Consider the following 25,449-nt stretch of genomic DNA (forward strand, 5'->3'; position numbering starts at 1 on the left):
CAAAGCCATTCCACTGCCTTTGGAAACGCTTCACATCGCCGCCGGCCTCAGCAATATTTTTGTATACAATCCCGTTTCTGCGTCTGTTACGTCGCGCTGCTTATCGACGAATGTCTCGGCCGCGTGAAACACCTTGACTCTTCGTGCTTGGTTACCGTGCCAGACGAATCTTGCCATATTGATTCCACCGAACTACATGCGCTTTCAACCTTTGAAGAGTCGTCGAGTGACATGTTCTCGAGTTCCATCGCCATTACACTAACCTTTGTCGAACATTCCGAGTTTTTCAACTTCTACACCACTTTAGAAATTATTTCGATATCTCTCAGCCGCAACGGGGCCGAACGTTGGAAGGGCAGGACTACATTGACACCGGTTTACATCAGCCGTTGCGTCAAAGACCGTACCCCGTCTCTGCCGAACAACGACGCGTCATTAACAACCAAGTCTACGATATGATGCTCCATGCCGTTATTCAACCATCCTCCACTTCCTGGGCATCTCCTATTGTTCTCGATCGCAAAAGGGGCGGGTCTATTCGCTTTTGCGTTGACTTCCGTAGATTAAATAAGGTAACGCTCAAAGACGTCTATCCCTTGCCGCGCATCGACGACACCCTTGTCAGCCTTCAAGGAGGATAATTATTTTCGTCTATAGACTTGCGTTCTGAATACTTACAGGTTCCGATGGCCGAAGCCAATCGCGAAAAAACTGCATTTATAACACTTGACAACCTATATGAATTCAACGTGATGCCCTTTGGACTTTGCAACGCGCCTGCCACGTTTGAACAGCTCATAGATAATACGCTGCGTGTCCTCAAGTGGCCTGTGTGTCTGCGTTACCTCGACGATGTCGTGGTTATCTCTCCTCATTTTCCGACCCACCTAATTTGCCTTAGACATGGTTTGACGTGTCTAACCAACGCTGCCTTGCAATTCAAACTCAAAAACTGCCGCTTCTCTGCGAGGGAGCTGACTGCGAAACTTCGTGCAGTCGTTGAGTTCCCGAAGCCTACTAACATCAAAGGACTTCGCAGTTTTGTGGACATCTGCTCATATTTCCAGCTCTTTGTACACAATTTCGCATCGATCATGGCACCCTTGACCCATCGCCTACGCGGTGGCGCAGACCTCTCCTTCTGGTCCCCTGCATGCGACGACGTGTTTCCTACGCTGCGTCGTCTTGCCTCTCAATCTATTCTGCGCCATTTCCACCTAACAACTGGCGCCATCCTCGCGCAACAAAGCCCGGCTACTTCGAATACGTTGTCGCCTATGCTAGTCGTACGCTGACAAAAGCAGAAGCCAAATACATTGTGATTGAAAAAGGGCACTTGGCTATCGTTTGGGCACCTGACAAGTTCCGCCCATATTTATACGGCCGCCCATTTAACGTAGTAACGGATCACCACGCGCTTTGTCGGCTGGCCACGTTGAAAGATCCATCTGGCTGCCTAGCACGCTGGGCACTCCGAATCCAGCAGTACGATATTCGCGTCGTCTACCGCTGTGGACGCAAGCACACTGACGCAGACGCCTTGTCCCGTTCGCTTCTACCTACTGATTTGGCCAGCGGCATCACTTTCACACACTCTATGTCATCTCGTTTCAACTGTTGTATGTCAACTCAATTGGCACCGAACAAAGCCGTGACCCGTGGATTGCTTCTCTTTTTGCCTATCTTTGTGCATCATCGACCATCCCTGTATCCCGATCCCTTCGACGCCAAGCTGTTCTTTTCGGCATTCGTGAGCGGGTGCTCCACTGACACAACTACGCTTCTTAAGGCCATAGACGCCTACTCGTCATTCCCCGCTGTTTAAGATCACAAATTTCTGCCTCCTTTCACGACGATCCGCAATGTGGCCGCGCCGGAGTATTTAAGACACACGAATGGATTCGCCATCGCTACTAGTGGCGAGGAATGTACATTTTTGTACGAACGTTGGCCAGGTGCTGGCTTGATCCTCAGTGTCGCAAATCACCTCCTTTACGTGAGTCTGGCGCCTTGCAGCCGCTTCCGTGTCATGCCAAACCCTTCGATCATGTCGGCGTTGACCTCTATGGCCTCCTTCCAATGACACCGGAGGGCAATCGATGGATCATGGTTCATGCAGACCATTTGACACGCTACGCCGAAACTGCTGCTTTACCAAATGCTGCAGCGCGGGATGTAGCCTCTTTCGTCTTACATCGCTTCATCCTTCGACATGACGCACCTCAAGAGCTCCTTAGTGATAGAAATCGCGCCTTCCTGTGCGAAGTTGTCGAAGCTCTGCTTTCGGAATGTCACATCATTCTACCAGCAGGCACGGCATACCTTCCGCCGACTAACAGGCTCACAGAACGGTTTAACCGAACTCTCGGTATTATGCTCGCGATGTACTGCGTGGCACCTGATCATGGTGACTGGGACCGCGTACTTCCTTTTGATACGTTCGCATACAGCACCGCGATACAAGCTATACTACGAGATTTTCACCTTTCTTCCTCCTGTGCGAACGGGAGCCTTCGCATACCATCGACACTCTTGTTCCATACATTCCTGACGCTTCCGAGTGTCCACCTGTGTGCGAAGCAGCCCGACAAGCCCAAGAGTGCCACCAGCTCACGCGCATGTTTACATCACAGGAACAACAGCGCCGGAAGGAAGGCCGCGCCGACTCATCTCCGAAGCCCACGTATGCCCCAGGGTCTTTTGCATGGCTGGCTGTTCCTGGCCAAACTCCCGGCCTTTCCTCGTAACTTGTCTCAAAGTACGAAGGGCTTTACCGTGTCCAGACCACAGACTACCTAGTGACCCAGGAATGCAGAAAGGTTAGATGCAAACATAGATAGATAGATAGATAGATAGATAGATAGATAGATAGATAGATAGATAGATAGATAGATAGATAGATAGATAGATAGATAGATAGATAGATAGATAGATAGATAGATAGATAGATAGATATAGATAGACCCAGAAAGTGCATGAAGTACCCTAAGAATGCTAACGCATTAAAAAGAGTGACGGTCCATGCTTCCTACGTCCCCTCTGGTGGGTGCCCCTTGCAGGTGCCTGGAACTCCCATAGTTCCAGAACGGCAAGCCGGTAGTGGCGCGCTTGTACCTACTTTACTAGTAGGTATCCTCCTACAGCCGTGGCGGATGCACTACTATTAATGCGATAGCATTCTTAGGGTATTTCACGCATTTTCTGGGGAACTATGTATGTATGTATGTATGTATGTATGTATGTATGTATGTATGTATGTATGTATGTATGTATGTATGTATGTATGTATGTATGTATGTATGTATGTATGTATGTATGTATGTAGCCGCCGTGGTTGCTCAGTGGCTATGGTTTTGGGTTGCTGAGTACGAGGTAGCGGGATCGAATCCCGGCCATGGCGGCCCCATTTCGATGGGGGCGGAATGCGAAAAGAAACCGTGTACTTAGATTTAGGTGCACGTTGAAGTACCCCAGTTTGTCGAAATTTCCGGAGTCATCCGCTATGGCGTGCCTCATAATCAGAAAGTGGTTTCGGCACGTAAAACCCCATAATTTATGTATGTATGTATGTATGTATGTATGTATGTATGTATGTATGTATGTATGTATGTATGTATGTATGTATGTAACCGTCTTCCCGCCTACCTGGGTCACTGAGTAGTGCGTAGTCGCGAACCTTTAATGAACCTCTTCGATGACAATTTAGATCACTGTGTATGTGCAGTAGGCACGTGCCGCTGTTCAATTAATATCTTGGACGCCAGTTTGGGTAACTAGGTATGTGCCACTGGGAATGTGCCCCTCGACAATAACGAAAAAGATCCCGTAAACTTATCCGACGTTGAGCGGTATCGCACCAACGTCGCAAGGGTTCCTCAAGGAAAGAAACCCGACGCATTAGCAGGCTCCGCCACAAGTGTAGTCGGTCTGTGCTACTTTTCAATGAACGCCTTTTACCCCAACGCTTTGGCGAGCTGCGCCAATGCACTAGGTATGACCCGCTCTTGAATGACCCTTTCGCCAATATGGGTCACTGAATGTGTCACTGAGTGAGCGGCAAGCATAGAGGAAGGAAAAAACTGAGAAGCCCTACCCCCTCCGCGCGCTAGGAGGAACGTGAGGCGAAAGTGACGTGTATTTACCTTTTTTTCCTTTACTTTGTTTTCGCTGCTGCGGCCATGTTCTGGGACCACAATCGCGGCTTTGTTATGGTTTTGTGCGCTCACACGTGTTACTTCGTGGGTTTAGTACGGTGGCCAAGGCGTCGTGTGTGCTGGATTGCGTTAGTCTCCGTGTTTTGTACCACTGTATTATGTAGATTGTTCTCTCCCAGCTATTTGTTGTGGCCAGGTAGGACTGGAAGAAGTAAAACGCGTGAAATGAGTGTGCGTGCAATGCCGTACACCACGCCACGAACGAAGGACGACGTGGGTATATATTAAGGCGGAAGCCTTCAATGGCTCATTGTCAAGGTCATGTGCCGTTAGCAAAACTGTCACAGCTTTCCGGCCTCCTTATTGGTCTCCTCTGTGCCATGACGTCACTGTCGCTAGGCGCAGGTGCCCGCCTCCTGATTGGCTCGCGTGCGTGACGTCACTGTCGTCAAGTGCGAGTGTCGGGGTGGTTCGGCGCCGCGCAGGATGGCTTATCATATCAGCACGCGTGGCGGCCGTGCGTTCGACGGTGCGCCCTGAAGTCACTGTCGTAAGGCGCTTGAGGTGGCCTCCCCATTGGGCGCTGTTTGCCCTGACGTCACTGTCGCGAGGAGCGCGTGGCGACCGTCTGCTTGGGTGTGGCGTGGCAACGGCGGTGGCGGCAGTTTACTTTGCGGTATCGTGTGGGAAGAATGCCTCGTCTCGCCAAACAAGTGTTTCCCAACACGCGACGTGCGGCAGCCGCTGAACGCAAGCGGCGCTCAAGAGAGGCTGAGCGTATGCGTCGCATGCATCAGGGCGGCGGGGCGCGTCCGACATCACAGAGTCCAGGGACGCAACGGGCCAATGCAAGAGGGGCAATACGTTTGAAGCGACTCGCTCCATCTCCGGGTACCAAGGCAAATTAAGCTCAGAAGCGCCGTGACCGCCATCTTGCCGCGGCAAGCCGAGCAAGTATACAAGTCAATCGAGCGAAGTTGATGATGAGGATGGCCAACTACACCCAGACAACGCCATGGAAGACGCGTCTCCTCCTGATCCACAAACGGCGCTACAACAGTTCGGCGCTGCTAAGCAGCCATCCTGGATGTGGACCCACTAAAGCACAACGAGTTCACCGGCCATGAGTTGCAAGCCGACATCCTCCCAGATGACAGCTTTGAAATGATGGACTCAGAAGACATCGAAACGATAGGCATAGGCGTAAACGACGTTGCAGGCATTTAATAAACAAACAAACATTCCCATAACAGTGTACGAGTTGTGTGCCACCGTGGTGTTTCCGGCGCAACAAATTGCCATTGGCAAAGGTGTCAGGCTTCCGCCGTTTCACACTTTAGCCTCGACAAAGTATCTTCCGTTTCTTGTTTCCCATCTTCGGTGGATTCATTCTAACGTATCATTACAGTTTGAAACCGCTGTGCTTCAGATTATGTACGATAAACACCTTGCACGTCAGCGACAGCTGTGCAGTGTTCCTGCTTTTGACAACGGACGATGCATTTGTTGCACGTAAAACAGCCATGTGGAAGGATGGGAATGAAGCGGCTGCTGTGAGTAATAAAGGGACGAACGCCCTTCACTGCAGTAATCCTATAAGTGTGCTCGGGGGGTGCAGGGAAGTGAAGGTTGGCGGATGCGGTGCAAGAGTGAACAGGGCACGACAGAAGAGCCCACGCCTGCACGCACGTATGTATGATCAACGCGCTAGCCACACGCATACGCGCTTACTTTTCGGCACCGCAGAACTTTCGTTTTCGTGAAGCTTCACTTACCGTGGGAACAACATACATCAGGCCACAATTGGTGTACTTAAACGCGTAACGACGTTCTCCTCTGTCGGATTGTTCGTGGGCGCGCTGTGGCTCATGACACTTCCGCTGTGAGTGACCGCGCGAAACGTGTTCAATACAGCAAAACGATTCCGATGAAGCCACTACCAGCATATGCGTTAGTTCTCATAAACTGCAGATGGGCTTGCCATAGGCGCTATCGCAACGGACACACACCGCGCTTGGTCAGATCGCTACGGCGCGCAGCCCGGTGTGGTTGCGCCTGTGATAGCGCGCCGAAGGCGAGAAATGTAAACAAAAGAGGAGAATCTGGCCCTGCACGATGGCGGAGTAACGCCGACTACGCCCACTTCCGGCGTCACTTTGCTTCACAAAAAAAAAGTGACGTCAGGGCCCCTCCAGTTTTCCTTCCTCCAGGGCGGCAAGCCAGGAAACGATTCTCAGCGCTTGCGAGCACCGGCGCGCCACGCTTCTCGTCTCAGAAGTCACGCGTGGACTTCTTCGGCAGTGGCACCAGATGGCGCAGCGAAACCAGAAGGGTGCGCGAAAGAGGAACCCGATTGCCGCATAAAGAGTTCGCACGCACACCCGCACCATACATTTCGGGGAACACGCGCGTTTCTCGCGGCGCCAGAGCCAGATGGCGCCAAGGGTTCTGAGGGAAGCGCGTAAGAGGAATCCCGCCTGACGTTCACGCGTCGTACATAACTCGTTTCGACGGTGTCAACTCTTTGTGCCGATATACTGATTCAGTCTAAGCGCACTACCGTCGACAGGTATCGTGCGATGGGCTCCGTGAAATTTTTACCACTTAAGATGTGATGGGAAATGCCGTTGTTGGAAATGCTGCGGTACCAAATGCAGTTGTGGGACATAGATGAAGAACGGACATACTTCCTTCCGTTGGTATGTCCGTAGGTCTGTCTTTCTGTTTAGCCACCTACGCCGACTCATTGAGCCAAGTTACCTACTACCACGAGTCACTAGGTATTATGTTTGGCCCATTCGTTTCCACTGAGTCAACGTGGATACTGAGATGCTGACAAATTCAACACTCCTACAAGAGGGCGCGTATCGCACCTAAGAAAATTTCCCGTGACGTTACTGTGAAGCCATCTTCGGAAGCACGTGTTATTGCTGGTGTGGATCAATTGCCGAAAAAGTGCGCGTGCGTAATGAGCAAGCAGCCCAAGCCGACCGCATCAGAGGCTGCTTATTACCAAAGCCAAGGGCGCTATAACGTAACACTATTCCAAACGTTTCTATCCCAATTCTGCAATCAGCCCTCCGCGGTTGGTCAAAAACTTTTTGAACCACCCCCACCATACCTGTTTGTCACGCGACGTCACAAAAACCGCGATGGCTCCCCATCTGATATGACATATATACACTGATTATGCATGATTTGACTGAACAAAAGAAAAGCAGTTATTTCTGATTCGGCGCCTTCTCGCTATTAGCCCTCGGTTATTGGTCAAAAGTTTTTGCGCTGCACCTACTTCACCTTCCTGTCAGCGACGCCACAAAACCGTAATAATTCACCGCGTCAAAGTGACGTGTATGCGTTAAAGATGCATTAATATGCCGAACAAAAGTGAACTTCCTTCTGAATATCCGCAGGCTGCCCCATTCCGAAAGGAATAAAAGATGTCTGCCGCCGATCGCTCAGGCACTGGCTACTCGCACCTGCCGGATACCATGGATTTATTTGTTTTCGAGCACTTTCCGCACGTTTGCAACATCGTTCTGGCAACTATTCTTTGATGAGGATCCGTTTTAGCGCCATTCTTAAGCTTCCTTTGCACGCCGCCGCGATTTTCGACCAGCCAGCGCAAGCTAAGTAAAGGAAAGCCGACCAATCGCAGACACCCGCACCACCCTCTTCATCTTGTTATCAATTTTCAGTGCAGTGGCTCGGCCCATCGAATCCCTCTCCACTTCAGCGTGCTCCTCAACTCTTGTCAGCCAATTGGATAAGGCAAGCCGCTCAGTGTAGGCTTGCCTACACTGAGCGACTTCGTTTTTGAAGCCAACAAAAGTTACCTACTATGAACGAGGTGAGCGTTTGATTGGTCTGTTCAGACAACCTTGCGGGTGACCACCCGATGCTTGCGTCGGCTGTTACGCAAATTTGACGTCAGGAGATTGGAATAAAAACATATTGGAATAGTTTTACGTTATAGGGCCCCAACTGTCGAACGTGATACCGACCTATCAAGCCAGTCAAAAACAGTTTGGTAATATTGGGGAGCGGCTTTCCTTCTGGCTGTTTGTGTTGTTCCCCTCTCCTGGCCATCGCTAGTATAGCATGATATATGGTGTACTGGTATCCCTCTTACCACGATCTTAAAGGGGTGCTGAACCACCCCTCGGGCTTGGTGGAATAACATGCTCCGCGGATAGCACAGACTGCTGTGAACATCTCAGCCAAATTTTGCACTCGTGCGTGGTACGTTTGGCTCACAAGCAGACAGCGCAGTCCCCTTTTTCTCGACCACTCTCTTTTCAACAAAGGCCTTCTCCTCCCACGTTTCGGGGTGGTCGAAGGCTGCCCCTTGACGTCAGCGGGCAGATTCCCATAGGGCAATGCCGTTGGCCGACGTCTCATATCAGTCAAGAAGCGCGTTTCAATCAGTGCGCTTCTTCCTGCTGTTACTGCTTGTATTCATTAGGACAGTTTAGGAAACAGGCAGAAGTAACCAAAATCTGCGTCTCGAATTTCTATAAGAAATAATGACACAGCTGCGCCACTTACCGAAGTAGTTCTTAAGGCTGTCTGTCGCCTCCAGACTGAAGCTCTTCGGACCGGTAAGTGGGAAGTGGTCTGGCACTACTTGTGGCGCCGCCTGCAGCAACTCGTAATCCAGGCTGCCGCCACCGGTGACGCCGAACACGTCCGCGAACTCGACGCAAACGACCTGACCACGCGTCCCGTACTTGGCCCACTCCTCACGGCACTTGGGCTCCACCTCAGGCTTCTTCGTCAAGGGTGTCACGGTTGTTGAGCGGCCTGCATTGTCCAGTCGCATGCGCTAAAGCGTGGAACCTCTCCGCCTCGTCTATACAAGCGCCTTGGTCGACGCAGGCCGCTTGCTGCTTCCTGAATCACTTGCTACGCCTGCTTTTCATGCTTCCGCGCTTCAGTAAACTAGTTCTTCCGTAAACAGTTTCGCACACTAAGAGGAGACGACCTAGAGGATCAGCGACAACTAACACACATCTCTGGCTCACCGCACACACGGATAGCCAAAATCTACAAGTGCGGAGCAGCAAATACGGCTCGCACCGTAAACACACAGAGTATTTTGGGAACACTAAACATAGATTAGAAGGTTTCTGTCTCTCCTTACCTTCCATCCAAGGGCATCCTCACGCGCAGTTTGGTAAACTGCATTACAGAAGTAACCCTCCTCTAAACAGTGACCTGGGGCTCTGTAACGTAAAACTATTCCGATATATTTTATTCCAATCTCCTGACGTCAAATTTGCGTCACCGCCGACGCAAGCATCGGGCGGTTACCCGCAGGGTTGTCTGAACAGACCAATCAAACGCTCTCCTCGTTCATAGGACGTCCCTTTTGTTTGCTTGAACAACGAATAACATTGCTTACAATGAGCGGCGTGTCTTATCTAATTGGCTGACAAGAGGCGAGGAAAACGCTAAGTGGAGAGGGATTCGATGGGGCCGGGCCACTGCACTGAAAATCGATAACCGGATGAAGAGCGTGGTACCGGCGTCTGCGGTTGGTCCGCTTTCCCTTACTTAGCTTGCGGTGGCTGGTCGAAAATCGCGGCGGCATGCAACGGAAGCTTAAGAATGACGCTAAAACGGATCCTCATCAAAGAATAGTTGCCAGAACGATGTTGCAAACGTGGCGAAACTGCTCGAATACGTTACACGTCCGCGCAAAAAGTTTTATTATACACAAATAAATCCATGGTATACAGCAGGTACGAGTAGCCTGTGTATGAGTGATCGGCGGCAGCCATCTTTTATTCCTTTCGGAAAGGGGCAGCCTGCGGTTATTCAGTAGAAAATTCAGTTTTGTTCGGCATATTCATCATCAGCCTGGTTACGCCCACTGCAGGGCAAAGGCCTCTCCCATACTTATCCAACTACCCCGGTCATGTACTAATTGTGGCCATGTTGTCCCTGCGAACTTCTTAATCTTATCCGCCCACCTAACTTTCTGCCGCCCCCTGCTATGCTTCCCTTCCCTTGGAATCCAGTCCGCCACTTTAAATGACCTTCGTTATTTTCCCTCCTCATTACATGTCCGGCCCAGGCCCATTTCTTTTTCTTGATTTCAACTAAGATGTCATTAACACGCGTTTTTTCCTCACCCAATCTGCTCTCTTCTTATCCCTTAACATTACACCCATCATTGTTCTTTCCATAGCTCGTTGCGTCGTTCTCAATTGAAGTAGAACCCTTTTCGTAAGTCTCCAGGTTCCTGCCTCGTAGGTGAGTACTGGTAAGACACAGCTGTTATACACTTTTCTCTTGAGGAATAATGGCAACCTGCTGTTCATGATCTGAGAATGCCTGCCAAACGCACCTCAGCCCATTCTTCTTATTCTGATTATTGCAGTCTCATGATCCGGATCCGCGGTCACTACCTGCCTTAAGTAGATGTATTTCCTTACCACTTCCAGTGCCTCACTACCTATCGTAAATTGTTGTTCTCTTCCTAGACGGTTAAAGATTACTTTAGTTTTCTGCAGATTAATTTTTAGACCCACCCTTCTCCTTTGCCTCTCCAGGTCAATGAGCATGCATTGCAATTGCTCCGCTGAGTTACTAAGCAAGGCAATATCGTCAGCGAATTGCAAGTTACTAAGGTATTCTCCATTAACTCTTATCCCCAATTCTTCCCAGTCCAAGTCTCTGAATACCTCCTGTAAACACGCTGTGAATAACATTGGAGAGATCGTATCTCCCTGTCTTTGCCTTCCTTTATTGGGATTTTTGATTTTCTTTATGGAGGACTACGGTGTCTGCGGAGCCGCTACAGATATCTTTCAGTATTTTTACAGACGGCTCTTCTACACCCTGATTCCATAATGACTCCATGACTGCCGAGGTTTCGACTGATTCAAACACTTTCTCCTAATCAATGAAAGCTATATATAAGGGTTGCTTATATTCCGCACATTTCTCTATCACCTGATTGATAGTGTGAATATGGTCTATTGTTGAGTAGCCTTTACGGAATCCTGCCTGGTCCTTTGGTTGACAGAAGTCTCAGGTGTTCCTGATTATATTTGCGATTACCTTAGTAAATACTTTGTAGGCAACGGACAGTAAGCTGATCGGTCTATAATTTTTCAAGTCTTTGGCGTCCCCTTTCTTATGGATGAGGATTACGTTAGCGTTCTTCCAAGATTCCGGTACGCTCGAGGTCATGAGGCATTGCCTATACAGGGTGACCAGTTTTTCTAGAACAATCTGCCTACCATCCTTCAACAAATCTGCTGTTACCTGATCCTCCCCAGCTGCCTTCCCCTTTGGATAGCTCCCAAGGCTTTCTTTATCTCTTCCGGCGTGACTTGTGGGATTTCAAACTCCTCTAGACTATTCTTTCTTCCATTATCGTCGTGGGTGCCACTGCTACTGTACAAATCTCTATAGGACTCCTCAGCTACTTGAACTATCTCATCCATATTAGTAATGATATTGCCGGCTTTGTCTCTTAACGCATGCATCTGATTCTTGCCAATTCTTAGTTTCTTCTTTGCTTTTAGGTTTCCTCCGTTCTTGAGAGCATGTTTAATTCTATCCATGTTATACTTCCTTATGTCAGCTGTCTTGCGCTTGTTGATTAACTCCGAAAGTTCTGCCAGTTCTATTCTATCTGTAGGGTTACGGGCTTTCATACATTGGCGTTTCTTGATGAGATCTCTCGTCTCCTTCGATAGCTTACTGGTATGCTGTCTAACGGAGTTACCGCCGACTTCTATTGCATAGTCTTTAACGGTACCCATAAAACTGTCGTTCATTATTTCGACACTAAGGTCCTCTTCCTGAGTTAAAGCCGAATACCTGCTCTGTAGCTTGATCCAGAATTCTTCTATTCTCTCTCTTACCGTCAACTCATTGATCGGCTTCTTATGTACCAGTTTCTTCCGTTCCCTCCTCAAGTCTACGCTAATTCGAGTTCTTCCCATCCTATGGTCACTGCAGCACATCTGTCCACATCTTTTATGATGCGAGGGTTAGCTCAGAGTATAAAGTCGATTTCATTTCTAGTGTCGCCATACGGGCTCATCCACGTCCACTTTCGTCTATCCCGCTTGCGGAAGAAGGTATTCATTATCCGCATATTATTCTGTTCTGCAAACTCTACTAATACCTCTCCCCAGCTATTCCTGGAACATATGCCGTATTTCCCCATTGACTTGTCTCCAGCCTGCTTTTTGCCTACCCTGGCATTGAAGTCACCCATCAGTATAGTGTATTTTGTTTTAACTTTACCCCTCGCCGATTCCACGTCTTCATAGAAGCTTTCGACTTCCTGGTCATCATGACTGGATGTAGGGGCATAGACCTGTACGACCTTCAATTGGTACCTCTTATTACGTTTCACGACAAGACCTGCCACCCTCTCGTTAATGCTATAGAATTGCTGTATGTTACCAGCTATATCCTTATTAATCAGGAATCCGACTCCTAGTTCTCGTCTCTCCGCTAAGCCTCGGTAGCACAGGACGTGCCCGCTTTTTACACTGTATATGCTTCTTTTGTCCTCCTAACTTCAGTGAGGCCTATTATATCCCATTTACTGCCATCTAATTCCTCCAATAGCACTGCTAGACTCTCCTCACTAGATGACGTTCTAGCGTTAAACGTTGCGAGGTTCAGATTCCAATTGCGGCCTGTTCGGACCCAGGTATTCTTAGCACCCTCTGCTGCGTCACAGGTCTGACCGCCGCCGTGGTCAGTTGCTTCGCAGCTACTGGGGACTGAGGGCTGGGGTTTTATTGTATTCATATAAGAGGTTGTGGCCATGTACTGCACCAGGGTGACCACTCCTGCTCTGGTGAGGGAGTGCGTTACCGGTTCTGGTCACCGGGATCAGGTCGCACTCCAGGCTTGTTTATGCAACTTTATCAACACACGTATTTTTAGTCCGTTTGTTTATATTTTTTTCGGCATATTAATGCATCTTTAACGCGTACACGTCACTTTTATGCGGTGAGTTTTCACGGTTTTGTGACGTCGCGTGAAAGGCAGGTGAAGTGAGTGCAGCCCGAAAACTTATGACCAATAGCCGAAGGCTAATGGCGGGAAGCCGTGGAATTAGAAACGACTATTTTTCGTTTGCTCAGTCAAATCATGCATAATAAGTGTGTACGCTTCATATGAGGTGGGGCGCCATCGCTGTTTTCGTGACGTCACGTGACAGACAGGTGAAGTGGGGGTGATTCAAAGACGTTTTAGCCCAATAGCGAAGGCCTGATTGCAGAATTGGAATAGAAAAGTTTGGAATAGTTTTACGTTATAGCGCCCATGGTTTGTATCTCACGAGAACAATTCATACTCCAGCTGTAAGGACACGGCACCTTCTAAGATGCGAGGACGTGATCCCAAGAAACGTTGAGGAAAGGGATAATCAGAGGATGTGCTTCGCTGGCGCATGCGTACACTCTACCTCTGAAAGTCGAGCGTGGGCTTCTGCTGCAATCCTGGCCTGGCTGTCACTAGCTACACTTACATGAATGCCACAAAATCAGGTCGGGTCGCGTTGTCATGGCGAATCCTGTCACCGGGGCCGCTATAACGTAAAACTATTCCAAACGTTCCTATTCCAATTCTGCTATCAGCCCTCCGCGATTGGTCAAAAACTTTTTTCGACCACCCCCCCACTTCACCTGTCTGTCACGCGACGTCACGAAAACCGCAATACCTCCCCAACTGATATGATTTGTACACACTGATTATGCATGACTTGATAGTAAAAAAGAACAACAGTTATTTCTGATTCGACCCCTTTTCGCCATTAGCCCTCGGCTATTGGTAAAAATTTTTCGGGCTGCACCCACTTCATCTGCCTGTCACGCGACGTCACAAAACCGCACGAACTCACCGCGTCAAAGTGACGTGTACGCGATAAAGATGCATTAATATGCCGAACAAAACTGAATTTTTTTCAGAATAGCCACAGGCTGCCCTGTTCCGAAAGGAATAAAAGATGGCTGCCGCCTATCGCTGAGACGCTGGCTACTCGCACCTGCCGGAGAGCATGAGTGTATTTGCGTATAACAAAACTTCTTGCGTGACTGTGTAACGTTTTCAAGCACTTTCGGCACATTTACTACCTCATTCTGCCAACTCTTCTTTGTTGAGGGTCAGTTTTAGCGTTATTCTTAAGCTTCCGTTGCATACCGCCGCGATTTTCGACCAGCCACCACAAGCTAAGTAAGGGAAAGCCGACCAATTGCAGACGCCGGCACCACCCTCTTCATCCGGTTACCGATTTTTAGTGCACTGGCTCTGCCCCAGTGAATCCCTCTCCACTTGAGCGTTCTCCTCGCCTCTTGTCAGCCAATTAGATATGACAAGTCGCTCAGTGTAGGCAATGTTATTCGTTTTTCAAGCAAACAAAAGTGATCTCCTAAGAACGAGGATATGGTTTGATTGGTCTGTTCAGACAACCCTGTGGGTGACCGCCCGGTGCTTGCGTCGGTGGTTACGCAAATTTGACGTCAGGAAATTGGAATAGAAACATATTGGAATAGTTTTACGTTACAGGGCCCCGGGTTTGTGTGGCCGTTATAGGCGTCGTGAGCTGGTATGGTGATGCTGCCCCACAACACCGAACGTCACCTCCCGGGGACAACGCTTCTATTCCCTTCGCAACGTGACGCGCCTTTAGCGCAGCCACGTCAGCCCGCGATTCTAGATAACATACAGCCGGGTAATTCGGGTAACATACAGCCAGTAACTTCGGGTAATCGAAGACATTGCCCAACATTTTAGAATATTGCAGTATGCTACGGGACGAAGCTCTGTCTGCGGGCAGGCAATATCTGAGACTTGAAAAAAAAAAAAAAAACATTTATTGCGTCAGTTATGGTCGCTGACGCTGGCTACTGCTGCGCGCTCGACTGCTTATTATATTCTTCCTGTCACAGCCCCTAGGGCGTGAGCAACGTTACGTTTCCGATGACTGCTGCTGTTGTGTAAATTTTGTAATTATCGCCGTCCCAACGAGATATTTTTCGGAGGCCACTCCCTTCGCCGTCTACATCTATGGTCACCTGTGGCGCGCACTGTATCCTTTCGTGTACCTCTGGGAGCCCGAATATTTTCTCCTCACTGAATGAAATCTAGTATGATCTCTCTTTTTTTCAATGCGGAACCTTTCTTGGCGAACATTTACAACTTTCGCAGTACCTGTTCATTTATCTAGCCGCCTACCTCTTGGTGCTCTTATGTTCGTTTCGTTAACTTGGCACGTATCAAAATTGGCATAATATGACCAAGGGTGTATGACGGACATAAACGATCGGTCATGACACGAATATCATGACACGAATATCATGACACGAATATCATGACATGTGTGTCATGTAGGTCAGGAAAAAGAGCCGCCTACGTCTTGGTATACACCAAAATTGGCATAAAAGATTAAATTATAGGGTTTTACGTGCTAAAACGACATTCTGATTATAGGGCACGCCATAGTGGAGGACTCCGGAAACTTCGACCACCTGGGGTTCGTTAACGTGCACCTAAATCTATGTACACGGGTGTTTTCGCATTTCGCCCCCATCGAAATGCGGCCGCTGTGGCCAGGATTCGATCCCGCGACCTCGTGCTCAGCAGCCCAACACCATAGCCACTGAGCAACCACGGCGGGTCAAAATTGGCATAGTATGACAAGAGTGCAATACGAACATAAACGACAGGTCATGACATGAATGTCATGACATGGCTGTTATGTAGGTACTCTCATGGTCATTTCCTTCATTTGGCAGGCACCCCGCCCACTGCTTCCCATAACATTGATTCTCACAGGGCATGGGATCTGCCGTTACGTCTTTGAGATCTATTTTAAAAATCCTCGAAATATTCTTAAAAGACTCAGGTTATAAAACTGCCCCACGGATATTGTACAATGCTAAGCTTTTCGGGGTGCAGGCGATGCGCATTTCTGTTAATGTCTTCAGCGGCAAAGTTCTTTAAAGTCTCTTCGACTGCCGTTCTTGCTGAGCTTATAAAGAAAATTTGTGAACACGTCTTATTCTAAGCCAGAATCATCTGTTTCGTTGCAGCATTGTTCTCCCAAGTAGCGATGTCAAGTCCAAGTGGCAGATTATACGATCGGGTTTAGATAATCAGATAATGAGTATTATCGCACGGAAAACTATTACGATAGGTGAAGAAAATGAAGCAGAGGCAAGAAAACTGCTCGATCTATTTTGCGGCTAATGCGGTGATTAGAATTTCGAGAGATCTATTTTTCACAGCTCTCAGCTAAGCTTGTATCCACGTCTAAGCAGCAAACATATGTCTTTGAAAGGTACTGCTACGACAGAAGTCATTTACAATAACATGGTAAGCCTCGAAATCGCCCGTACTCCTGTCATCTTATCAAGAAAGTTTTAACCGTAGGGCCAAGCTCTTTTCGAGGAAGTGATAACACATCGTTAAATCTCTGTAAATAAATGAGAAACACTGGGCCATAGATTTTAATCCTTGGAACAGCATAACATTAGCACGAGAACTATTTTTTATTTATTACGTACGTCCGTCGCTCAAGTTTAGTTCTCGCTTCGATGTTTTTGCTGCGACTTCTGGGGAGTTTTAATCGTGGTCGCACCTTCTGAATGTTCTTTCAGCTGTTTTTCGAGGCATTAATGTGAGAACAACGTGGCGCCGCACATTTTTGCCCGGGGGAACACGTCGGGAGCGTCGACGAGGGCGGACGTGCTTCCATGCGCTCCGTCAATATTTCATATTTTTGTGCTGGAACGTCTTTATGGTACCGATATTCTGAACTGTAATGGATCCGTGAAGTGCTCTTGCATCGGGAAAGATAACTCTCAGCCATGAGTGACTGATTTTTCTCTTTCCCCGGACTTACATAATATAGCGATGGGCAAAGCCTATAATTAATTAGCCCTAGCGAGTCGCTAGACGTGGTCAGGCCTCAGCCACCAGGACCTCAATCAGGGGCCACTAATGGCCCCAACGAGTAAATCGTTGGGAACAACACCCAACCAAATGGATTACGAGGATATTCCATCTCGGTATTCAACGTACGGAGGCAACAACGCAGACGCGACAGGCGGCCAGAACGCACGCACGTCCCGGAGGATGGCTGGCGGGCGGTCCTTTCCCAACGCCAGAAGAAAGAACACATGCGGCAGGAAAAAGAGGAAAAATGTGGCCGCCCAACGCGACACCACTACCAATACGTTGAGAAGTACATTGCCGCAGAAGACCCAGCAGAACAGTACACATCATTCGCGAAGACGACCGCTCCACTCCCTGCCTAGGGACGATATCAAAGTTGTGATGAGGTCGTTCAAAGGCCTAGCTGCGAAAGACTTACTCTGTCTGGAACTGTCTACGGCCGTGATCGACGTCTGCCTACGGCAATTCGACAAAATATATTTTCTACTGCGCATTTGTTCCGGCTCCAACGTGGCTGAAGAGATGAGGAAGATCACCCACACTAATATTCCGATCCAACCGCATCGATTTAACGTGCATGTGGAGTACCCAGAGGATTCCATCCGAGGTATCGTACATGGCATCCCGCCCAATATCACGCCTGCAGAAACCGTGGCCAACGTACGACTACGTACCCAGTGGGTAGTGATCGAGCTGGCGCGAATGCTTGGTTTGTCCAAAACGGCTGTCGTCACCTTCATGGGCCGTGTTCTGGCCAGGAGTGTTTACTTCATAGGGGTGGAATCCCTGTGCTACCCCTACAAACCAATGAACCAAGTGTACAAAGTTTGAAACCAAACCGAGCATCGTACGGACATGTGCCCAACATCGAGCGTTGCAGTGCGCCACACGTGCGGAACGCGAGACCCGACCGAAGGACACAAACGTGCCCCCAAGTGTGTGGCGTGTGATGGAATCCACGTTACCGGGGACAGACAGTGTAAAAAACAACTGAAACTGGTTCCCCCCAAGAAGACGACCTAGCAAGGAGGCGCAGTCGAAGAAAACATCTGCCGCACTGGTTAAGGTCTAAGAGGGAATCGTCGGTGGAGCCGCGCTCGTGATCGAGGTCGAGATCGCGAGCAAGGTCAAGGGAGAGGACTCCGTCCATAATCCGCGTGACCAAACAGCAGAAGCACGTTTGTGGACAGAGGCATACCTCTAAATAGAAGACGACAGCCGCCCACCCGGCTACCAGTCAGATGAGCTGGACTGGTGTTGTCGCGTCCGCTGCTCCGATAACAGCTAATCCAGATTACCAAAGAATTGTTGATGAATACAAGTAATTTTCCTTGACAATAAGCAACTTGAAGAAGCGTTTAATGAGTCTGAAAACGAAATTGCAGCCCTAAAAGCTAGACTTGCGCCCTGGAGAGGTCCAAAATTGGTGTCGGCCCTAACGCCACGCCAGCGGCAACTCTTTCCTCAATAGAGGCAGAGGAACAAAGCGGCATGACGCAGGGCATTATGCACCAACAACAATTTCAGTTCTAGCCGCTGCAGTTGCAGAGGCAAATGCAACAGACGGCCTCTGAGCTTCAGCAACGGAGAAAGTGTGTAGACGAGACGCTCGCGAATATGAGGAGGCCGATTCATAAGCGTACTCAACGCTTCCGCGGTTGGTTCGCGGCCAACGGCCTTCCGCCGCCGCGGGGACAAATCCGATACAACTGACAACGAGAGAGGCCGAAATGGCGCAAACTAAACTAACACCAAATTCCCAACGACGAGAAATCTGACAGTGGAACAGCCGCACGTGTCGCTCTCGAGTGGCATGACTCCAAAATTATATTCATTCGGCACTCATTCCACCAGATATATGCTTGCAGAAAGTTGGAAGCGACATGTTAGACTGCTAAAATATTACACCCTTTGCAATTCAAACTACCTTCGCGCGGCAACGCTGGTAGCCAAGTCTATAACTGTGACTGATAGATATCACAACCAACTAGAGATCAATCACCACATTATTAGCATCTTCCCCCAAAAGAGGAAGAAGACACGTACTCACATCATAAGCATATATGTCCCGCCAAAAAGCAAACGTGAATATTTCGCCGAGCTTTTCTCGGAAGCGAAATCGTCAGCGGGCGCCAAGGATCAACTTGTGACGTGGGTAATTTCAATGGTCCCAACGCCTACTGGATATATGCCGGAGACTCCCCCAAGGGCACTTTACTAGAGCACATGACAGACCAGCTGGGCTTTCGACTGGTGACTCTGCCAACGGCACCCACAAATTTGGGAAACAGCGTAAGCAGGGATACATTCCCAGACCTAACTTTCACTTATAACATTAAGAATGTGACGTGGACGAACATCGAAGAAAATTTAGGAAGCGACCACTTCATTACATGCACCTCAGTTACTTCGGCGAAGCTGCGGAGGACCGCGGGTGATGTATTTACAAACTGGGAGACCTTTCGGAAGTGCCCCCTGCCGGAGGAGATACCGAATCACGTCAACGGCTGAGTGACGTTCATCCTAGAGACGCACGAGCAATATTCTGAGAAGGTCGCGCGCCCGACGGAAACCCTCGCGAACGATCAACCTGCTGCACTTGTGGGACAGTAAGCGGAGCCTGTTGAAAAGATGGAAGAGGTCGAGCCTCAAAAGAAAATTTTATAGCTGCGCAGCTGCCCTGTCGGAGGAGGCAAATGGTTACCTAGCGCAGCTGGCCACCGACGGTTGGACTCAATTCTGTAGCGCTTCTAATGAGCTAAAGAAGTGAATCTGGCGTGGACGGTGCTCAGGGGTTTGCTGGAGCCGGATAAGTCCAACTTCGCGGTAAACTGTACACCACACAGACTAGCTGGTCAATTCCCGAAAAAAGACCAGGAATTAATCAAGGCCCTAATCGAATGATATCTAGGATATCGTTTGATTGTATCACAGATATCATACCACCGTGCCACATGAGGTTTGAGGATACCGACAACCCTGAACTAGATGCACCACTAACCAAGGCGGAGGCGTTTGCGGTGGCCCAAGCTGCCCACAGAAACTCCGCCCCGGGGTCGGTTAAGATCACCTGCTCGATGGTCCGGAATCTCCACGACGAGGTCCGAGAACACCTAACTCTGTTCGTTAACGAACAGTGCTGAGAGACGGGTAAAGTTCCTCCGGAATGGAAGTAAGCCAATATTATAACTATCCCTAAACCAGGCAAACCACCCACCCTAGGAGCATTAAGACCCATATCACTAATATCATGGGCAGGCAAACTCTGCGAGCGGGTTAGTCAAACTCGGCTTCAAAATTACATTGAGAGAGAAAACTTTTTTCCCGGTTACCATGATATGCTTTCACGCCGGACTCTCGACTCAGGGCGCTTTCTCCTACTTAGGGTGGAGGTCCTCGATTGCGTGCCCAAAGGCGGGAAAGTCTAATACTTGGCCCACGTATTAAAGATGCTTTTGATTCCATCACTCACCAGGAAATTCTTTCGGAGCTCAACGCAATTGGCTACGGAGAGCGTACTTTTAGAATCCTTTCTTTCTGGTAGAACGGCGACCATCGGGTTAGGCCAGAGAAAATCGCATCAACTTAACATGCCAAGTAAGGGTACAGCGAAAGATGCCATAATCTCTCCGCTACTCTTCAGCATTGGCATGCGCAGACTCGCTCACGCCCTAGAGAATACCTTGCACCTTGGTTGTACCCTTTATCCGGACGACATCACAATGTGGGCGAAGATGGGTTCGCTGGCGCAGAAAGAACAGACACTACAGGAGGCCGCGACGGCCGTGGCAGAGTTCGCTAGAAATATAGGACTTAGAGGTGCACCACATAAGTCTTAACGCTTCAGAATACGTGAAAAACATAAATGTAACTGCGATATTGCGCTTGCGGTGGACGGCCACGTCATCGCTGAGATCACCCGCGCCAGAGTTCTGGGTTTGTGGTTACAGAACAACGACAAGGCAAAACACACCATCACCACCTAAAGACCACCGTGAAGCAAATAGCCTGAACTATACGTCGTATCACGAAATACAGAAAGGGTATGCGCGAAAAATATACTATAAGGATCGTCCAGGCCCTAGTCCTGAGTAGAATGAAGTATGGCCTGCCGTGCTACTCGCTCGACAAGGGCGAAGAAGACCTAGATGACACCTTACATAGAAGCGCCTACAAATCGGCCCTCGGGCTACCACCCAGTACACTAACGAAAAGGCTCCTAGCGTTAGGTCTTCATGACAACTACGCAGAGCTTCGCGTAGCGGTACTCATCTCAGAGCATCCATCTAAAGTAATACCCAAGCGGGTAGAGAAATCCTCACCAGGTTAAGAGCCCCGCCACACCCCCAGCATCTAGACGAAGTGTTGGAAGCCCGACGCTCGGCTGCACCGGTGCCCCAAAACATGCACTACGACCACCACGAGGCCAGACGTACAGCGAGAGTCAAATGCCACCGTAAACAATTTGAAACCGCCTCCAGTGTCGTGTACGTCGACGCAGCCAGCTACTATAGGCAACGCCACCTAATCACGGCCGCAAACAAGGATTTACAATCAATCACTATCGTTTCCTTACGCCCCAGCTCGACTACGACGGCATAGGTGACGGCTATAGCCCGAGCCGTACGGTTTCAGGAGTTTGAGGGTGTGTCGTCCGTAACATTATCGGACTCGCAAAAAGCCTGCCAGCTCTTCATGGCCGGTAGAATACCCGCCTTAAGGCTACTCGATACCCGCACCCACCAACGGCCGCAGGTTGATCTGGCGCTCGGGCCACGCCGGGCTCGAGGGTAACGAGAGGGCGGACGCGTTACATCGCGAGAGACCGAGCGGCGCTCTCTGATCCCCGGTCGTCGTCCGTTCCATTTCTAGCCATAGATATTCTTGCTCACCAGGGTTTCGTGCGCCAAAAGTCCCTATGCGTAGAAGAGTCCCTAACACAAACACAAGTCCCTAAGCGCAGAAGAGGCGACCGACCTAAGAAGGATACATACGGACGTGTATCGCATCTCTTAACATTACACGCTATACACCCAGCGCTCTACCCGGCCAAATGTCCGTGGTGTGGAGGTATAGTTTGACACTCTATAACGTTTCGTGAGGATGCACTCCGAAGCCCAGAGAACTGAACTCTAGTTAATGCAATCAGACGATAATTAGTACAGATCAGTGGAAGGCACAGCTCGCCCGTTCGGACCTCGTAGTGCAACTAGCACTTCTGGATCAAGTCCGGCGGGCGGCGGAAGCCAGTGCAGTGAATAAAGTATTTCATTCATTCTTATCTGCCCTCTCTTCGGCGCAGACCCTGCGAAGTGTTATGCTTTTCCCGTACGAGAACTTGCTTTGAGATAACTGCGGATTTCTCACTCCCCGCCGGCAGTGGCGTCAGTTGGTTCGTTCAAAACTGCAGCGAACGAGGCTGATATCGGTCGGCCTGAGGGAGCGTCGGATCAATTTGGATAACCTCGACTTCTGGCTAGACCCGCTTGTGTCAAGTTCATGTAAATGAAGCTGCTGATTAGAGATGGATTCGAAATTCGCAGAATGCTCGTTTTGACTCTTTTGTTGCAGCAGTTCAACCAAAGTCAATTCAAAAGACATTTACAGAAATATATCTTACGTGTGGTGTGTTATAGCGGCGTCTTATCAGCGGTTAATGAAATGCTATAAAACTGTTTATCTTTTGCAACGCCTTGTCCAGCATAGCGACTTCTTACTTGCCCGGCAGATAAGATACACATGGAAAGAACTATCGCGTTACCCACGTGATGCATGCACCAATGCACTACACTTTGTGGAGGATCGAACAACTTCTCATCAGTTTTCCTCCTCTCCAGAATCTGGCCATTTTACTATTGCACTATCTCCATAACTGGCCCACTTTACTCGGCAAGAAGCCGACTGAGGAGGCGCGTCGAACTCCGAGAAAGCAGGAGGTAGAAAGTTTCGCTCATTAAAGGAATAATGTGTTACACTAAGGATATGTAGGTGCCATTAGCTATTTTAGCGTGGAACATACCTGTTCTGGAGTGGCACGTACCAGCTCTGGAGGATTAGCCAACAATGGGCACACATCCAGTGGCACGTCCTTAATGGCCAAATGAGGGAAAAAAGGTTGGTGAATTTAATGGGCTATACTGCAAAGAGGTCGGCGTGCTTTAGAGTTTCATATGAGCCAAATATTACGTGTTCAGGTTTTATATCGGAATTCATTTCTTCGCTATGTATAAGAGAGTTGAGCTGATACGCGCTAGTAGTCGCTAACAGGACATGGTGTATATTAGCCCGTTCGCTGGCAATTGCATTCGGAGCACATGTAAGCTTGATATATATATATATATATATATATATATATATATATATATATATATATATATATATATATATATATATCGGCGTCTTCCGGCTCCCGCCGGAAGGCGGCGAAAATGCATGCTGCTCGCCGAGCGCTCCTGCTGAGATAAAGAACGCCCTGCCGCTTCCTCATCCCCAGTCACGACACAGCCGACCTTGTTCAGCGAACGCACGCTTGAGAGCAGCACAATACCACTGCGCAAACGCTCGGTCACGTGCTTTTTTTTTTTTCATATTTCGTAGGCTTTCTTTGCAACCCGGAAAAAATGACTATGTGAAACGTATCGTAAAGGAAACAACCCGATCGGTGGTTTCTGAAGGTGCTCTACAAATAGTTGGGGTCCTCAGCCAATAATTAAATGTTGGGTAATTGAACTTATTTGAAGGGAAAGCAAAAAATTGTCTGATTCACTATAGGCTATTGCGAATAGCGTTCGTTCGGTTCAATTTGCTTCCTACGCACCTTTCATTTTTGAATGCGTGGCTCAGGTTATGTGGGACACCCTATATGCATGCATGTATGTATGTATGTATGTATGTGTGTATGTATGTATGTATGTATGTGTGTATGTATGTATGTACGTGATATATATATAGATATATATATATATATATATATATATATATATATATATATATATATATATATATATATATATATATATATATATATATATATGCGCACAAGCATTTCTGGCGCTAAATGAACGCATGCGAAATAACGGCGAGGAGGCGAAGGAAGCTATCCTTCAAAGCGCGAACTGTGGAAAGCTGGTGAAATTGACAGCTTTCTGTGTTTTTATGATAAATTCTGGAAAGCCAGTAGATATAGTTTTTTTTTCCTCTCTTTTCCGTCTCGCACTTGCACTGAAATAAAGGCAGCATATCTAAAGTGATTCGATCCAGCGCCATTTAGTTTGATTTTTGATGAGGTGGCATACTCAGTATGCCCTTTCCCAGATTGTTCACTCACGCCTAAGTCATCGTCATTTATTGCTCTCTCATTTTCCTTTGCCCCCACTCAGTCGCACTGCTCTAATAATTACGAGCAGCTAGTCTTCGCGACTCCTGGTGGAATCTGTCCGCTGAGGAAGCAGCGAGCCACCGTATCAAAAGCTGGCCTACCCTGGCCGAAGGCCTTCTGGATGAGATTGTCGGTCTCGGTATTCTTCGGCCTGTACACCACGGCCAACACGTGCAGGATTTGCTTGTCCGCTTCGTAGGCGTCGTAGATTATGGGTTCTGGTCGCGCCGTCAGCCTTTGCGGGTCCACTCCAGGTGTGTCAGAGGGAATTATGATTCGGGACAGCCCGGCCACGCTGATCACCTCCAGCACCAGGGCAAAGTAGTGGCGCTGCACTGACTGCAGCCACAGCCGACGCCTGACGACGTGGAACACCTTCGTCAGAGTCATGTCCGGCACAGGTAACGAACGAGTCGGCGCTCGATGCTCCTTGTCACCGGGAGGGTGGACGGTAGATAACTGTTGGCAGTGTATTGCAAAAAAAATCTTGGGCTTATGCACTGCTACGCAAAGCCCAAGTCGCGGTTTGTGTTAAACGCTCCATTAATGCGTTCTTTACATTATAGACAAGAGCGCAGAAAGGCAAAGCATCCTACTTTATGTCCAGTGCCATACACTTAGAGTAGAGTGATTTGCCTTTCAATTCAATTGAGTTGAAGTTTATGTTATCTTGTTGACAACAAGGCACTAACGCTAAAGGCACTAAACAGCTTGACGGAGGCTGCAGCCCCTGTGTCTGGCAGCAATGAACAGCTTTTACATCAGACGTGAATCACACAGGAACCTTATAACAAAAACGAAAAGGGACATACTTTTGAAGGACTTACCTTTCTTTGTTTAAAAATCTTGAAGGCTGTGCTGAAATAGAAACCGTTAAGTGTTTCGACGAATTGTGATGAATGCACGGTTGACCAAGAATTCATCATCTGCGCCAAACATAGATATTCTAGAACCTACATCTTAATGTTATGACGCCACAGC

The 25,449-nt window shown here is 48.7% G+C and overlaps 1 protein-coding gene across 1 annotated transcript in view; it reads right to left on the reverse strand.

The window, feature by feature from the left end:
* LOC126540650 (uncharacterized) overlaps positions 1-24,911 on the reverse strand; it is a 55,103-nt gene extending 30,192 nt beyond the window's left edge. The window contains exons 1-2 of the mRNA XM_055076488.1: positions 24,570-24,911; positions 8,703-8,957 (exon numbers count right to left, since the gene is read on the reverse strand). Coding sequence (XP_054932463.1) covers positions 8,703-8,957; positions 24,570-24,858 — 544 coding nt within the window. The 5' untranslated portion in view covers positions 24,859-24,911. The remainder of the gene's footprint in view (positions 1-8,702; positions 8,958-24,569) is intronic.
* Between the last annotated feature and the right edge of the window lie 538 nt (positions 24,912-25,449).

This window comes from Dermacentor andersoni, chromosome 2 (assembly GCF_023375885.2).
Source record: "Dermacentor andersoni chromosome 2, qqDerAnde1_hic_scaffold, whole genome shotgun sequence".
Lineage (NCBI taxonomy): Eukaryota > Metazoa > Arthropoda > Arachnida > Ixodida > Ixodidae > Dermacentor > Dermacentor andersoni.